Source organism: Lipotes vexillifer, unplaced genomic scaffold (genome assembly GCF_000442215.2).
Source record: "Lipotes vexillifer unplaced genomic scaffold, Lipotes_vexillifer_v1.1 scaffold79, whole genome shotgun sequence".
In the NCBI taxonomy this organism is placed as follows: Eukaryota; Metazoa; Chordata; class Mammalia; order Artiodactyla; family Lipotidae; genus Lipotes; species Lipotes vexillifer.
The window spans coordinates 1102851-1120782 of record NW_006775678.1 but is presented as its reverse complement, the minus strand read 5'-3'; the positions used below and the strand labels follow the sequence as shown (position 1 = coordinate 1120782).

The following is a 17932-nucleotide window of genomic DNA, read 5'->3' as shown; positions in this document are numbered from 1 at the left end:
AAGCCGTCTCTGAATCTAATCGTGTAACTGTTGCTGCCGGCGGGGTAACTGTGCCCTCCTGGAACTGTACTCTCTCGAGACGCTTAAGACTGGTTAGGGCCACTGACCCTCCAGCGGGGTGTGTGTGAATGTCCTCTTGGTGACCTTTTGACATCGGGGAGCTGAGAACTCTACCCTCTGATCATACTGGTGCTACCATTTTCTCAATACTCTTTACCCACTCTCCCTCAGTTTTAGCGCATAAAAGCCCCTTGCCTTCCAGGAGGCAGATTTGAGATTAGTTCTCCCTTCTCCTTGCTTGGCTGCCTTGCAAAGAAACCCTTTCTCTGCTGCAGACCTTGGTGTTTCAGGCTTGACTTGCTGTGCTTTGAGCAACGAACCCTGGTTTGGTAATAGTTTCTTGCAATATATGCAAACTCATCCAAAAGTATTTTTGAATATGTGATTAGTTTTAAAAATTACTTGCAGATGTTCACTTAGCCATGATGGAATGATAAGGCCTGGAGGTACTGACTGTCCCATCTTAAACAACCAGAATAGCAGACAAAATACAAGAAACAATAGTTTTTAGATACTGGACAAGGAACACAGGATGGTGGTCCCTGAGCGAAGGGAGACAAACAAGATAAGCCCTCGGTTCCTGGCGGTCAGGCCACAGCAGAGGGAGGTTCTGGAATCCTAAGTGTCATCTTGACAGTGTGTTACCAAGAATGTTCTTGTTTTTAGGCAATATACACCTAAGTATTTGCTTAGGGGCTAAAGGGTTACTTCCGAACAGCTCAGGAAAAAACGTCATACATATATGTATATAGATATACATACAAACATATACATTTGAGACAAAATGATACGATATGGGAAAATGTTAGTATTTAGAGAATCAGGGTGATGGGAATATGGGAATTCTTTGTATTAGTTTTGCAACTTTTCTCTTGAGTTTGGGAACATCTCAATTTTAAAATTTAAAAAAGCACCTGCTTATGAATTATGACATCAAAAACCACATGAGAGAACTTCCCTGGTGTCGCAGTGGTTAAGAATCTGCCTGCCAACGCAGGGGACACAGGTTCGAGCCCTGGTCCCGGAAGATTCCACATGCTGCACAGCAACTAAGCCCATGTGCCACAACTACTGAGCCTGCGCTCTAGACCCACGAGCCACAACTACTGAGCCCGTGTGCCACAACTACTGAAGCCCGAGCAGTTAGAGCCTGTGCTCCGCAGCACGAGAAGCCACCGCAATGAGAAGCCGGCACGTGCACCACAACAAAGAGTAGCCCCTGCTCGCCACAACTAGAGAAAGTCCCTGTGCAGCAACGAAGACCCAATGCAGCGAAAACTAAATAAATAAATTTATAAAAAAAAAACCCTATATGAGACCCTTTGCATTTTTAAACTTGATTGCATTTGTGAAAAATTGTGTTCAAAAACATTTATTGATGCTCAGAATATTAAACAATATATTTTAAAACTATACTTGTTCTCTGCATAAGAACTGGAAAATACAGGTAAGCAAAGACAATCCCACCAATTAGAAACACTGCTAATCAAATTGTTTTTGTGTGTAAAGTACTTTATGTAACATTAACGGCTGGGGACATTCAATTTCCATACTTTTTGAAAAGTGAATTTGGAGTGAACAAAATTCAATTGCAACTTACTTTAGAAGCCAATATGCATTGCCAATACTATGAAAAGTGCATTGTAGGAAGTACCTTAAAAACAAATACTACGCCCTGTGTAGGGACTGGTACGATTTTGAGAATGCCAGATTTGGAGAATGATGATCCTTTTAAAAAAGCTGGCACTTTACAGGAATTTCTTGAGTATTGCCAACCCTGTAAAGTGTTATAAACCCTATGATATTATATCATCATCCCTATTTTACAGATAAAGAAATAGAAAAGCATACACAAGATAAATAACACACTTTAAGTCACACCACTTGGAGCGGCCTCAGACTTTAGTAAAGCCAAACTTTGTGTCTGCTGAAATGTTTTTAATGCTGTCAAACAGAAAAAAAAAAAATTACGTTTATACAAACATTATTTCTGGGTATATTTTTCTTTACTAACAGCTTATCAATATGAGAAATATGTCATATAATTCAAGGGCAAGTATTGAAAACTTATTGTGGTTGGACCTGGATAAAATTCACAATGTTAAGCTAGAAAAGCAGGTTGAAATACATGAAAGTAATGTGTAAATCCTGAGTTTTTAGCAACAGTTGGTAGTTGAAAGCAACAGCATACAAATACCAGGGGAACGTTTAAACAACAGGAAACAACTTAAAATTTATTGGGCCTTAAAAAAAAAAAATCAGATCTCATCCTGACACCGAACTTGTGCAGATCTATGTGTCAATATATCAGTTATCTGAGCTATGGATACATAATTGAATTTCTTGAGTTTGACGAGTTGAAAAAAATTGTGATTACTGAGACCACTTCATTGTTGCTTCACGTGCAAGTTAGATTTGGAGATCAAGGAAAAACAAAAGGTCTAAATGCCCCTTTTCAGTATTTAAAGACTTTCTTTCCTAAGGCTATACCTCTATTTACCTGTTCACCTCTGGATGAACAACACTTTAATGTTTTACATTCAAATGACCCCATGTATTGAGGTTTGATTTTTCTTTTATTAGAAAACATGTAACTTATAATTTTTATAATTTTTAAAGTTACTTTCCAGAAAATACCTTCTCCAGAATCAAGTATTAGCTTTGGATTTAGTGAGCCTTTACTATCCTAATCTCTTCCTCACTTTGTCATTGGTATGGATAGGTTACCTTTCCTAAATTCCACTGATGTATATAGAAAAAAATCCTATGCTAATATTACAAAGCAATTGGTGTGAGAGATTCAAGTAAAATAAAAGCATGGCTGATGGAAAAGATGAAAAAACTGCACCATTCTTATTTTTTTAATGTTTTAAAATTATAAATACTTGCTTGGTTTAAAAATTCAAATGTACAGAAAAATATAAAGTGAAAGGCAGAAAGTCCTTTACCCTACCTAACTTCTAGCCCCATTCTCTACAGCTGCGTAGTTGAATATGGAAGCCCCTAGCTATATGTAGCTATTTAAATTAAAACCAAAATTTAAAAAAAGTTCCTCATACCAGCTATATTGCAACTCCTCAATGACCACATGGGACTAGAAGTTATCATATTGGAGAGTGAAGATATACAAGATTTCCAACATCACAGAAAGTCCATTGGTTACTGCTCCACAGAAACCATAATTAAGCACTAGCATATAAAAGGCTCATTATTATGAGTTCTTTATATATTCCAGATACAAACCCCTTATCAGATGTGATTTTCAAAAACTTCCTCTCATTCTGTGGGCTGTCTTTTTACTTTCTTGATGGTGTCCTTTAAAGCACAAAAGTTCATTTTGATTAAGTCCAATTAATTTTTTTCCCCTTGTTTGTACTTTTGGTGCTGTATCTAAGACACTGTTGGTTAGCCCAAGGTCACAAAGATTTACTTCTATGTTTTCCTGTAAGTTTTATAGTTTTAGCTCTTATTTAGGTGTATGATCCATTCTGAGTTAAAATTTGTGTATGGTATAAGGAAGGGATAGCCTTCCTTATACCATAAGTGGCTATCCAGGGATAGCCACTGGATAGCATGTGGCTATCCAGTTGTCCTTGGATCATTTGTTGAAAAGACTACTCTTCCTCATTGAATGGTATTGGCACCCTTACCAAATATCAATTGATCATAAAATGTATGGGTTTATTTCTGGACTTTTATACTTTATACTCCTTTGTAATGTCTATCCTGTTTTGATTACTATAGCTTTGTAATAAGTTTTAAAATTGGTTAAGTGTGAATCTTCCCACTTTGTTCTCTTTCAAGATTGTTTTGGGTATTGTGGGTTTCTTGCATTTCCATGTGAATTCTATCAGCTTATCAATTTCTGCAAAAAAGCCAGCTGGAATTTTGATGGGAATTGCATTGAATCTGTAGACCAATTTGGGGAGCACTGCCATCTAAACAGTGTTAAGTCTTCCAATCCACCAACAAAGATGTCTTTCCATTTATTTACATCTTCTTTCTTTCAACAGTGTTCTGTAGTTTTGTTTTATTCATCTTAATGCTATTATAAACAGGAGTAAAAAAAAAAAATCTCAATTTTAGAATGTCCATTGCTAGTATAGAAATAAAACTGATTTTTGTATGGTGATCTTTGTATCTATCCTGCAACCTGTTGAACTCATTAGTTTTGAAATGAATTCCTTATAATTTTCTCTATACAACAAGATCATGTCATCTCTGAATACATATAGTCTTACTTCTTTTCCAATATGGTTGCCCTTTCTTTTTCTTGCCTAATTGCCCTGGCTAGTGCCTCAAGTACAGTGTTGAATAGAAGTGGTGAGAATGAAAAATCCTTGTCTTATTTCTGATCTTAGGGGGAAAGCAGTCAGTATTCAGTCTGTCGCCATTAAGTATGATGTTTAAGAAGGTGTGTTTTTTTGGTAGATGCCCTTTATCACCCTGAGGACGTTCCCCTGTTATTTCTAGTTTCTTGAGTATTTTTATCATGAAAGGGTGCTGAATTTTATCAAATGCTTTTTCTGTATACATTAAGACAAGACAATGTGGTAATTTTGATCTTTAGGAACATGATCCTCATTCGTGATTCTGTGTTTGTAAATTTGCCAATTTACTTATTTAAAATTTGTTTATAACCCTAACGTCAATACTTGTAGCACTTTTATGACCATTCACGGACATGTGCAGACGGGTGAAAAAAACTGAGTTCCTTGAGGTGCATGTTCTCAGCTGAGGTCAAACAAGGCAATGCTTTGCCTTCTTGTTTCAGCTCTCCTGCAGAGATGACCAGAGGATGGAGAAGGCATGGGGAAAGGCAGTATAGTGCAAGAAGCTCTGGCTCTGGGGCCAGTTGGATGTGTCTGAATCCCAAGTCTGGGCCATTAGTTGGGTGGCCTCAGGCAAGTCACTTAATACTTCTGAACCTCATTTTGTCTCTTATAAAATAAACAGACTCTACCAGGATAAGTTGTTTTTAGGATTTAAGGTTACAGTCTATCTGAGATACGTATATGTGTAAAACACACACGTTTCCCCTAGGAGCAATGGCTCTGTATTCGCTAATTCAGTATTCATAGTGACATTATAGAATATAACTATTGTGAATAACAAGATAATTTACACATTATGTTTAATTTTGGATGTTAAACCAACCTTGCATTCCTGGGATAAATTTCACTTGGTCATGGTGTATGACCCTTTTTATATTTTGCTAGTATTTTTGTTGATGATTTTTTGTGTCTATAGTCATAATAGATACTGCTCCGTAGTTTTCTTGCAGTGTCTTTGGTTTTGTATTAGGGTAATACTGGCCTCAAAAGATTGAGCTGGGAAGTGTTCTCCTATTTTTGGAAAAAGTTTGCAAAGGATTGGTGCTACTTTAAAAAACGTCTGGTACAATACAGCAGTGAAGACATCTGCGCCTGGGATTTTCTTTGTGGGATGTTTTAAAATTACTAATTCAACCTTTTTATTGCCAGCTGCTTTTTAGATCTGCTTTTAGGTAGAACCAAAGGTGACTGTCTCCTAAGGCCAATAAAATGAGAAAATACACCTTATTAAGGAAGACATGTCCAATATTTGTAAGATTCAGGTAAACAGCTACCAAGGTCATCCAGTAGCAAAATTATCCTGCTGTCTAGGGCTTTAACATAGACAAACATCTTGTCACTTCTCATGTGCTTTCATGACCTTAAGAAATTTCAGCCTGTTATACCTAAGATTTACATACAAACCTCTTAACTGGCATTTGCAGCAAAGTCCTATAATCACAAACTAAAGTCCATACATTTCTAGATTATATACAGATATCCATATTTATATATATCTTTAAATCTATCTACCAAAATACTACCTGTCTCAGAACCTGTCAGGAAGGCAGTGTACAGTGGAATAAACACTGGAATAGAAGCCTGGAGGTCTCAGCTCTGACTTAAATAAGATGCCTCAATCTGTTTCTCCCACTGATAAAATTAGGTTAAGCCTGATGGCCACCAAGGTACATTTTCTGGCTCTAAAAATACAACGACGTATTCTACAGTAATGCCATTCCCACTGTTCTTACTTCAGAGTGGCCAAAATGAAAACACTTTTGTTATATACACATGAACATATACACATCCGTACTTCATACTTACAGAACAAATCAACCAATTCACAGAATCTTAAAAGAGGAAGTCCATAGTTAAATAATATAATTCCAGCATCTCAAAGTCCTGAGTTTGCCATGAAACCGCTGTTACTAATTTTTTCTTTCCACATGTATATGTATTTGCTTTCCCCCGACACCTCACTTTATGTTAAGTACTGTTGGATAAGACATCTATTAATTATGATAACTTTCAAAAACAAAAGGGTCACTTTTCAGAAATTCTGAGCCCATCAGAGAAACCGAATGGTATTTCATCAGTTGTCTCTACTGGCACATTGCTTCTGCCAAACTGACACGAATAATGGTGGGTATGATGACTTGAAATAAATGCATCTGCAGTCCGGCTGCAACGACAACTATCTGACGGCATCACATTACTTGAGTTACTAAGGTGTGAATGGTAAACACCACAGAATGAGTCTTGAGATGAACGATAATGGCCAGCTCCCACGGACACAGCTGTTGAGCTCTGGTAAGGGCTGTTACACATAACACAAGTTTGGAAGCAAGTCTTCCGTCCGGAGCCTCGGTGAATGTCTAGTTTAGCAATGAGAGGTTTTCCGACATTCACTTCCTGCTTTTCCTCTATAGTGTCTTCCAATCCTGAGTACTGATATGATAAACACACTGTGAAGACTAGATGTTCCTGAAAAGGAAAAGGTTTGTTATCTTCATCAACCCTGAAAGTATATCAATCTTAGACTCTCATTCGCACACATACATACAGACAAAACCAAACAACAACAACAAAAACCCAGTCTCACTCCTGTTTCCCAGGTTCCAGACCCTCAAGGTATCCTTTACACCTTCCCTATACTAAGAAAGACCGGCTAGAATTAGCTTCCTTTTCCCTCATTCAATACTCTGAATTAGTATAGTCAAAATCATAGAGATCTGGTATTGTATTCCTGATGAACAGGGAAAAGGTATTTTCCAAGCAGTGGGGCTTAGGAAACTATCTTTCTCTATCACTGGAGATGGGGAATGATCTTTTAATGAAACAATAACTGGCTTTACATCTAGGTCAAAATTTTGTTTAGCTGTTTTAAAAATACTACAGAATAATCACAATCATAGGTGGAGAAGTATAATTGAATCAGATAATGGACAGAAGTTCAAAGACACAGGGAGAGTGTAAGTAGATTAGCCACGGACGGGGCAACAGCAGGTTTATGACTGTCCTCGCATGACTGTCAACAGTGCTCACTTCATTCCCCAAGTTTTGGCTATACATAAAAACTCAGTTTGGCAAGAATTTGGTTCTATTAGAAAGCTCAACCCTATAGACCATGTACCATGTAGTTTCTGACTTAAGGTCAATGAGAGATGAAAAGAGATCAAAATAAATTCCAATTCTAATTTGTTACGTTTTGTAGAAACTCAGAAATAGGAAATGCTTAACTGAAAATGCTAAGATATTTACAAGTAGACTATGCTTTTTGTCTCTAACTTTTTAACACCGTGGAGGGTAATTACTTGCATTCTCACACACAAATCCCCAGGCCATTATCAGGGACAGAATACAACATGCAAAAGGTCACTGAGACTTGTTGCACAGCCAGCTGTTCGCTCTACTACGACTTAATACGCAAAGCAGCAGCACATCTATGGACCAATTCAAGGTTCACAGGCAAAAATGCATTTTCACTTTCATAAAGTTTTCCCTTAGTAGTTATAGACAGGAAAAGTAATAACCTTTAATTTTTGCAGTGAGCTGAGTCTAGTATAGAGGCAATGCTTGGGGAGATCCTTTGATACTAAATAGCTCCCAGTTTCTTCGGGCGTCCCTTTATTTGCATCTTTTGGATCAATATCTAGGTCCTGTGAAAATCAGCAAATGTTATTAATGAAATCAATGGCAGTCACAACATCATCTGACCATAAAACAACAGGTACTGCTCTCTGATGAACTGTGGTCAGAGTAGGTAATCCCTTACCTAGGGCTAGAGGTACAATGAACATAACATTCTAGAGTAAATTCTAAATTCCTCACCGATACACTTAAGAAGTTAGGTCTGAAAGGACAGTTACTTTCAAACTATTCCTACAAACACTTCTAAGTGTCCTCAAGTTTCCTTTTAAGTTCGAGCCCCACTAGTGTTAGATTCCTGGATTCTCTCCTTCCTCATTCATCACTTTTGGGAAGGTGCAGGGGGATTTATGTGATTTGTATGTTTAAGAGGAATAAGTAGACATGCCAAAGGCAGCTTTTCCCTTTTTTCTTTTAGAGGCAACGGCAGGGGATCTACTCTGTGACTCTATAGAGAGCAGCCCTCGGGCTCCGCCTGCCCAGTGCCCGGGGGCCAACCCTGGTCCAGAGCTGCTGGGAGTGGTGCACAGACCCGTCTAATTCTGGGGGTCACACTGAGCAAATGTCCTCCATGAAGGCCTTATCAGAAGCAAAGGAGATGTTTTGGATTGTTTGCCTTACTCTGTGCTTATGTCTCAATTTACTACAACTATGTAGGAAAGATGGATATTGTTTAGTGGCTTCCTTAGGCCAATACGAAATAAATGTTTTGGAAAGAACTAGGTTTCTATTCTTCCAATATACTACTATAGCTTGACAAATACGACTTACACTGTTGTAGTAACTTTTTTGGAAACGTTTTTGGAAACGTTTTTAAAAGGAAGTTATTCTGGACATATGTATAGCACATTTTATTCCTTCATATTTGATATCCTATTTAGGGTAAGGGAAATTAAAGCCTTCTTTTCTGGGTGAACTTCAGACATTCCTAAACTTAGCATATTTAAGGTATTTTGGCAATTAGTTTTTAAATATTACGACTATCATGACAAATGCAAATATCTTTATAAGTGTAATATATATATAAATATATTGCCTTTACATTTATCAACTTTTAAATTTTCAAAAACTCAGTTGTTAGTAAGTGAGGATATATCATTATATTTTAAATAGAAGAAAAAGACTTACAAGTGGAAAATCGGTAACATAGGCATCGCACATTAATATATCAGGTGGTTTGTGGACTATACTTGTATAGATTATCATGACGTTGGAAAACTCAGCTGCAAATCCTAATTGAATCTGAACACCACACTGAAATTTAAGACACATACTTTCTGGAAGTTCTGAAAAAACAATTTATAAATATTTAAAGAATGCTTCGTAAGTTTTCTGATGTTAAGTGGCAAACAAATATTCTTTATGAGGCAAAATACAATTAGAGCTATTTCTGCTGCTTAAAAATGTTATATAAGTAACATTGTTTAAAGACACACACACACACGCACACACACACACTTAAAGAAAAGGGTGCAATATTCTACCGGTCAAGCAAGTATCTTCTGTTTTCTATTTTCTTACAGCTCTTGTCCCTCTGCATACATAATTTTTATAGTGGTAATCAAAAGTATACATAAAATTGTAGATATATTTTCACTGTTTCCTTACTCTTCATGAAAATAGTTTTATTTAAAGTGCTTCAACGTGTTAATTTACCAAAAATATATCTTAGAGAACAGACTGTTACGAAAAATAAGACACTATATAGGAGTTCAACAAATACAATTAATTTTCAGTTATCACTTAATAATGTATCCACAGCATAGATATTTGGGATTCATAGAAGATTCAACCAACCATTATTTCAGCCAATAATTTAAATTTACTTTTTCACTAAATCACATAGAATTACCAGAGGTGATTAAGTTGCAGATGATTTCTGCCTCACCTTCTTTCTCTTGCTCACCCACCCATGGATTCAAACGTCCAGGAGACAAGGCTCAGTTATGCTCAGTACTATTTATAAGCGTTCAGTATTTGCTGACCATCACGTTTGTGTCTTTACATGTGATTTCACTCAATATCAACAACCCTATCAAGTAAGCACTACTTGTCCCCATTTTACAGATAACATGTTTTTCAAGTAGGGGACTGTCTGATGTTTGAAATGGCGCATTTCAGCATCTCACAATATAGGAGAATCTAAGGGATTGTAATATTAGACAAATTGAAAATAGTTTTAAAGATAGAATTTAAGAATGATCATTTTAATTTTACCAAAGGTGAAAATAATGGGTTAATTTAATATTTCCAACATCAAATAAATCAGTGTAATATCTATAACTGAAACCTTTGCTTAGTCTTGGGTTTACTCACTGGGCTAAAATATTTTCCTTACAAAATTCGGAGGAAAGCTGTATGTTCAGAAGGAAAAACACTTTACGATTTTATATAAACATATTATAGAAACAGCTCATAGAAAATAGACTTTACTGTACCATGTGCCTTGGCCCACTGGAGATTCCGCACCAGAGATTCTGCAGAATGTGCTGTTCCCTGTATTGGGTCAGTAAGTGCTCTCTTTTCAGATAAGCTACTTCGAATCTCTAGAGCCTGTTTGCCTTTGGTAAGGTGACATTTACCCATATCTAAAAGATAAGAAGTGAATATTGGTTTTAAGACCACATCCTTTCATTTAGACCAAGAACTCTCCTACAAATCACACTATATCCTCAATATCACTTATTCACTCAACAGATATTTACCAAGCACCTACTATGTGCCAGGCATGGTTCCAGGTGCTAGGGATATAGCAGTGAGCAAACAGGTAAAAATACTGGACCAGCTCACTTCTAAAGACCCCTTTCGAGCTTTTATCTTCTATAATTCTATTAATGAATCCCCAATATTTTAAGCCTTGAAATTCACAAAGAGCTGAAAGTATATTTCTTTACTGTATGGGCAGTCATAATTTTATGTCTATACTCTGTTGAGAAATCCATTCTCAACATGATAAACAAATACATTCTCATAATAAATGATGACACAAATAAAATATCATGCTGTCTTTACCTAAGATTTATTTTTAAAAAAGGAAATAATGTGTTAAAACTACCAATATGTTAAAGCACCATCACTGTCCTCCCCCAACTCAAAGTAACCAAAGTACTCTGTATATTCTTATGCATATTTTAATTTTCACTCATGTAGATATTGGTAAATAGTATGTGTGAACGTTTTAGATTTTGTGCTTAACAAAAATGTTACACACATATTTTTGTAATACTATTTTCATTCCACATGATTTAGAGACTTATGAATAGTAACAAATCTCAATTTAAATTTATAAAACCAGATATTCTTTTGTATGAATACATTACAATAAATTTATCCCATTTCTGTATATATTAATAAAAATAAATTAATATCTGTCTTGGGAAAGTAGTTACTTATCTGGGAAAAAGAGACATAAAACTCTAAGACTTTATCCCTTTTGCTCACAAAGAGATTCCAAATGTTTTTCTTTCACCAATAGTAAGTTCAGAGAGAGAGAGACAGAGTGTGATTTTATATATATGATTATTATATAAACACACACACACACAGAATGGGAGGAATATATCAAACAACTGAGAACTAAGTTATATCAACATATTGGGGGTTGCGGGGGAGCCTAAGGGTCATGAGCATATATAAAATTATATTGTAGGAGAGAAGATATAGAAATCAATTTTTTAAAAGATGAAAAAGGAAGAATGAGCCAAATAAAAAATTAAATGGTTAAAACAGATACGAAAAGCCTACGGTAAATGGAGTTGAACTAAATTTTCTAGTTGAAGGAAAAAGATTATCACGTTGGATTTAAATTCATTGATTCTAAATGTGAAAATATTAGAAGCATTCCGTTTAAAATCAGAAATGAGGCAAGAATGTCTACCACCACTACTTTTATTCAAGAATGTCTCAGAGGTCCTAGCTAGTGCGACATCAAGAACATAGCAGAATTCCTCTAAATCAGTAAGAAAAGCAAAAACACCACAATAGAAAAATGAACCAAGGACGCGAGCAGATTTTCATAAGAAGACATACGTATTGCCATTAAAAACATGTTCAATATCACTAACAATCAGGGAAACCCAAATCAAAACCACAATGAGATAGTATTTAACACATCTGATTGGCAAAAATAAAAAAGTCTGACATACGAAGTGATGAAGAGAGTGAGGATTTACACGACCTCTTGTACATTACGGGGAAGAGGGTAAGTGTAGATTGGTGCAACCACTTTGCAAAACCGTTTGGCATTATTTCTTAAAATTGAATACTGACATACCCCACGATCCAGTAATTCCAAATACTAGATTTATACCCCAAAGGAACTCTTGCATACATACTCCAGGAGACATATAAGAGATTGTTACAACGGTACTGTTCACGATAGCAAAAACTGGGATGTAACTCAAATGCTCAACAGGAGAGCAGCTGAAAAAACTAGTATGTTTGCACAGTAGAATATTATAATACAGTCAAAATGAATGAACCACAGTCATGCAACAATATGGATTACTCTTAGCAATATAACATTAATTGAAAAACTTCAAGTCCCAAATACACAGCATAATATCTCTTGATAAAGTTAAAAACAACTAAAAATATACATACTTCTTGCAGACATAATATAAACTCAATTAAAACTATGTAAGAAGCAAATCAAGGGAATGATAAACAAGATTTAGAATGATGTAAGGGGGGGGGCAAGGAAAGAGAGAGGGAACATATAACTGGATGTAGATTACTGTCAAGGTCTGAGATCCATGTTAAACAACCAATTTCACAATAAAAACTGTCAGAAGTATGTTCTAAGGGACATACATCATTAAAAATGAAATACTAATTAAATAATTTTTTCTAGCAGGTCTTGGAGTTTTATATAGTAAGAAGGTTTTTGGGTCCCTTAAATGCCATACTGCTAAAACTAGATAGGAAAGAATTTATTTTGCAATTTCAAGCAACTGAACAATAATGCTGTCTGGAGTACAAAAATCAAAATCCGGGGTCACAGATTAACAACTGGAGCCTTGTAACAGCAATCAGCTTATTTCACATTTTGTTTCATGGGTACACAATTGGAACTGGAAAGGTAGTTTTTCTGCCTTGACTCTTTGGTCTATGATCTTTGAATACTTACTTTTTTTCTGAATATTTTTAAGTTATCCAGAAGATCCAAAGTTCAAATATATAATAAAATAAAAATATAATCCAGAAGTTCAAATATAAACTCATAGCACATACTGGGATGCCACTCATTGCCATAACAACAAAGTTGCCATAACAACAACAAAGGGTGAACTGATGCTTTTTACTAAGATAGTTAATATATCTTAAAGACTAAAATTAGAATAAAGCATTTTAGAGTCTCTGAAGCACCTTCACAGATCTCACTTTGAAAATAACTGACATACTCCAAAGGCTTTAATTTTTTTTTTTTTTAAGCGCCAGAACTTTGTCTTCAAATGAGAACTTAAATAGAAGCCCACACAATATGTAAAACAGATAAAAGGAGAACTTCTTTGGTTGAAGAAGGAGGGCCAAAGCTCTGACTGTCTACATTAAAGGGGGTAGTAGTTAAGTGATCCAGCTAAGGGATCTACACCGACAGAAACATGAAAATAAACAAATGTGACTAACAGCAGGTCGTGAAACACTCAGATACCATACGCTCAAGCTGCCATCTTTGGAACATCCATGAAACTCCATTTGCTAGTGAGCCAGTTTGTAAAAGAACTGCCTTCTTTTTGATATGACTTGTAAAATGGCATTTCAAAAAACACATGTCAATCTACGGCTGTAACATGTGATTATTCAACACCTGACACGAGCACAGCATTATGCCAGGCAGGGAAGGAAGGAATAGAAGGGAATGGAAGACGTGGTGTTAGACCTCTAGGATCCTGTCCTTAAAGCAGAATTTTAAAACTACTAAGTTCATCAAGAAAAAAAAAAAAAAGAACCCAGCTTTTCCCCATAGGGTCTCAGCATTTCTGTAAAGTTTATCTGTCTGATCCTGAAAGAGGATGCTCATTAGACAATTTTTTTTGCAAATAAGCAGACCGGGCAGCATCAGGCACTAAGCATAGAAACAAGGTGAAGAGCTCTGAGGATTAAACTTCATTTATTTCACAACCATGTCTGGGGTCAGACTTGTACTTCAAGTAATACTGCACAGATGCATGTAGCTAAGCCAACAGGGAAGGAAGGAGGGAAACCTGAGTGTTGCGAACATTATATAAAAAAATTGTCTTATAAGATAAATACGAATTCCAAATCTGCACAGTAACAATAGGAATAAAATAATGACCCAACAGAGAACCCTGAGTGCTTTCTCTTTAGTTTTTATTTTACCTTCTGCAACTTCATCCAGTAACACAGTTATTTTCTTTTCTTCTAATAATCTATCTTTTAAAAATTTCATGAAGATTCCATTTGCCAACCCAGAATGCTGTATTTCAAAGGCTTCTGCTCCTTGACACCTGAAAAAAGACATTTTTAAAAAAGCAAACACTTACCGCATGAGGCTTCTGCAAAAACTGATGAGCCTCAGGTACTCCCCTGCCTCTCTCATGGCATCCCAAATAAAGAGTTAATCTTTAAGCAAGAACTAAATGCTTTGGTGCTTAGTTAAAAGAAGATGCCAAGCTATGAAGTGCTGAAGTCAATTATTTAAAAATTTCTATCAAGAATATCGAGGCAGGGCTTCCCTGGTGGCGCAGCGGTTGAGAGTCCGCCTGCCGATGCAGGGGACGCTGGTTCGTGTCCCGGTCCGGGAAGGTCCCACGTGCCGCGGAGCGGCTGCGCCTGTGGCCAATGGCCGCTGAGCCTGCGCGTCCGAAGCCTGTGCTCCGCAACGGGAGAGGCCACAGCAGTGAGAGGCCCGCGTACCGCCAGAAAAAGAATATCGAGGCAAATTTATGCCTAGATGGCTATGGATATTTCTAGGCTTCTAATCTACAATCAAAAAGAAGCCATCAAAGAATGAAGGAATCCTCAGCATAAATATAAAAGTTTCTTACGTGGCATATCCAAACACAATATTGGCAGTGACTTTTAGTGCGTCCAAGATTGGGATGGTATCATCGTAGTCATTTCTATTTAAAAGGTAGGAGAGGAGAAGGAGATATAAATATGAAAAGTTAAAACAGCATATTCTTAAAAGAACATAAATAATAAACATGATACTATCCTGTTACACATAACTTAAAATTATAGGTTCAAATTCCTTTATCTTATTAGCTACGTATTTACCAAAAGTAATCCAGGGCTCCTAAACTATTGAGACAGCAGAGACTCACACCTTTTTTCTTGTTAGCTTTAAAACTGGAGTTAAGTTTGAATTTGGCCATTGGATTCTGATTGGTAAAAGCTGTGCAAGCAAAACACTAAATCTGAGTAGAATCATCATTGGCTCCACTCCTTAGTGACACAATGGCAGACAAATGGGATCCAAATCTTCAAACATCTGCTTCAGCTAAACTTCCTCTGTCTGCAATACCATGACTAACTAGAGACCCTCACTCCATGCATGGTGTCTCTGCTAATTCCTCAAGGAAGAGCTGCAGGGATTGTCAGAAACGTTCTAAAGGCAGGCTGAAGAGCTGTATGTTTTCTTTCTTTTTTTTAAATTTTAATTTATATTATTTATTTTTGGCTGCGTTGGGTCTTCGTTGCTGCACTCAGGCTTTCTCTAGTTGGTGGCGAGCGGGAGCTACTCTTCGTTGTGGTGTGTGGGCTTCTCATTTCGGTGGCTTCTCTTGTTGCGGAGCACGGGCTCTAGGCGCGTGAGCTTCAGTAGTTATGGCACACAGGCTCAATAGTTGTGGCTCGCGGGCTCTAGAGCACAGGCTCAGTAGTTGTGGCTCACGGGCTTAGGTGCTCCGTGGCATGTGGGATCTTCCCGGACCAGGGCTGGAAACCGTGTCCCCCTGCACTGGCAGGTGGATTCTTAACCACTGTGCCACCAGGGAAGTCCCTGTATCTTTTCTATTATGAGAAAATACCCATGCCCTTTTGTTCTTCACTTCTGTTCTAGAGCAGACAGGAAAAAGTAAAACACACACAGAAAATATATTTTCCTCTAGTTTTCTCCTTCATCAGTTTGTCTATAACCTAAAATTCACAAACTTAAGTGATTCCTACCATGCAGAGGTTTGCCTTTAGATTTAACTTGTCAAGGTTGATATTTAACTGACCAACAAGCTTCAGTATATAAAGAATGGACAGTTTACCTTTTCCTGCACATGTCCAACAGGAACACATTGAGTCCGGTTTCTTTTTCTTGCATCAATTTCAGTATATTTTGTACACACAGGCAATTTTCAGACCTATATGGATTTGGAGCATCAACAGGGACCATAAAGCTGTTCCCGAAGTTTTCATAACCATGTCCTGCATAATATAATAGTCCTGAAAAGCAAGAAAAAAGAGAAACTGCACTCTGAACATGTAGCACTCTTTAAGAAAAAAAAAGACGTTAATGGATGTTTATTTAACTATAAACACAACTCAGTGTTAACTGAATTTGTATTAAATTATTTTGACAACCATCTTCATTTAAGTACTGAATTTTCAACCAACATCAAGATGCTATCCAGAAGTGTATTTTAATTCATAAAGGTAATACATTTGTAACCAATGGTATCATATGGAATGCAGTTTTATCTCATGATGTTAAAATACAAAAAAAGGCTAAGGACCTCTTTGCTGACTCATCTGTCTCCTCTGTGAAACCAGAAACTTCTTCAGGGCAGGGCAGTCTTACCTTTATCTGTGCATTCCTGGCACACAGCAGGAGTATAGTACTTAATGGATGAAGGAATAAACACAACTCAGACGAACAGCCACTGCAGTGTCAAGTATTCGAACCCGTGTCCCCTGCACTGGCAGGCGGATTCTCAACCACTGCACTACCAGGGAGGCCACCCTAACTCTTTGTAGTTACAGCCCTAACCCCTAGCAAGAATGTGGCTTTAACCGGCCAGGAAAACTTGCTTCCCGTGGCCCTAGAGGGCAGGATCCAGGTCGCCTACTTTTCTTGAACTCCTATTTAAGTGAGAAAAATGGGTCTTTCATATGTATCACTTTGGGTAAAAAAATGACAAAAGGGGCACACCCATATATTCAGTGTGGGTTTATTCAACCTCAAGTGAGCCCTGAATATTATCATGTAGGCAGTGAGGACAATGAAAAAGAAATGAAGACAGAGCTCCTGGCCCTGAGGGTCTTGCAATTCATTCAGGCATGCTCATGTTATTAGTTAAAGAAAAGTCGGCATCTAATTAAATACCATATATCAGGTGATGAGGGCAACCCTGTATGAAATGAATAAAGTGCAGAGAGGAATATCAGTGTAAGGTGAAGCAATAACGGACGGTCTTGAGAGAAAGGGTACGATCTGGAAGGGCAGAGAGAAAGCAAGGTGCGTTACAGGCAGGATGCACAGAAACAAAGCTTGGGCCTGGAATGACAGCTAATGGAAAGGAGACTAGCCTGGCAAGGAATTAAATGATCACTGGAAATGAAAGTAAGAGTGAACAGATAGCATTTTGAAAATCACGACAAAGGGAGTGGGTTTAATTCGCTAAGCCATGAAGATCAAGTGAAAAGACAACCCACAGAATGGGAGAAAATACTTACCTGTCTATAAGGACATATATATTTGTAAGGATGAATCCTATGTCTGTAAGGGCACTTTGTATGCAGAATATATAAAGAACTCTTCAATTCAACAATAAAAAGACAATCCAATTTCAAAACGGGCAAAGGATTTGAATAAACATTTCTCCAAAGACAATATACAAAGGGCAAATAAGCACATGAAAAGATGCCCAACATCATTAACCATGCAAAACAAAACAATGAGATACCATTTCACACTTATTAGCATGGCTATAATAAAAAAGGCAGTAACAAAT

The 17932-nt window shown here is 37.0% G+C and overlaps 1 protein-coding gene across 2 annotated transcripts in view; it reads right to left on the bottom strand.

Annotated features, from left to right (window-relative positions):
- Nucleotides 1-6225: 6225 nt before the first annotated feature.
- MALT1 (MALT1 paracaspase) overlaps nucleotides 6226-17932 on the bottom strand; it is a 54639-nt gene continuing 42932 nt past the window's right edge. The window contains exons 10-16 of one of the 2 annotated variants that reach the window (XM_007450111.1): nucleotides 16247-16424; nucleotides 15035-15109; nucleotides 14367-14494; nucleotides 10463-10612; nucleotides 9153-9310; nucleotides 7910-8035; nucleotides 6226-6860 (exon numbers count right to left, since the gene is read on the bottom strand). In XM_007450111.1, the coding sequence (XP_007450173.1) occupies nucleotides 6420-6860; nucleotides 7910-8035; nucleotides 9153-9310; nucleotides 10463-10612; nucleotides 14367-14494; nucleotides 15035-15109; nucleotides 16247-16424 (1256 nt within the window). In that variant the 3' untranslated portion in view covers nucleotides 6226-6419. The remainder of the gene's footprint in view (nucleotides 6861-7909; nucleotides 8036-9152; nucleotides 9311-10462; nucleotides 10613-14366; nucleotides 14495-15034; nucleotides 15110-16246; nucleotides 16425-17932) is intronic. The other variant, XM_007450110.1, reaches the window with a different exon arrangement.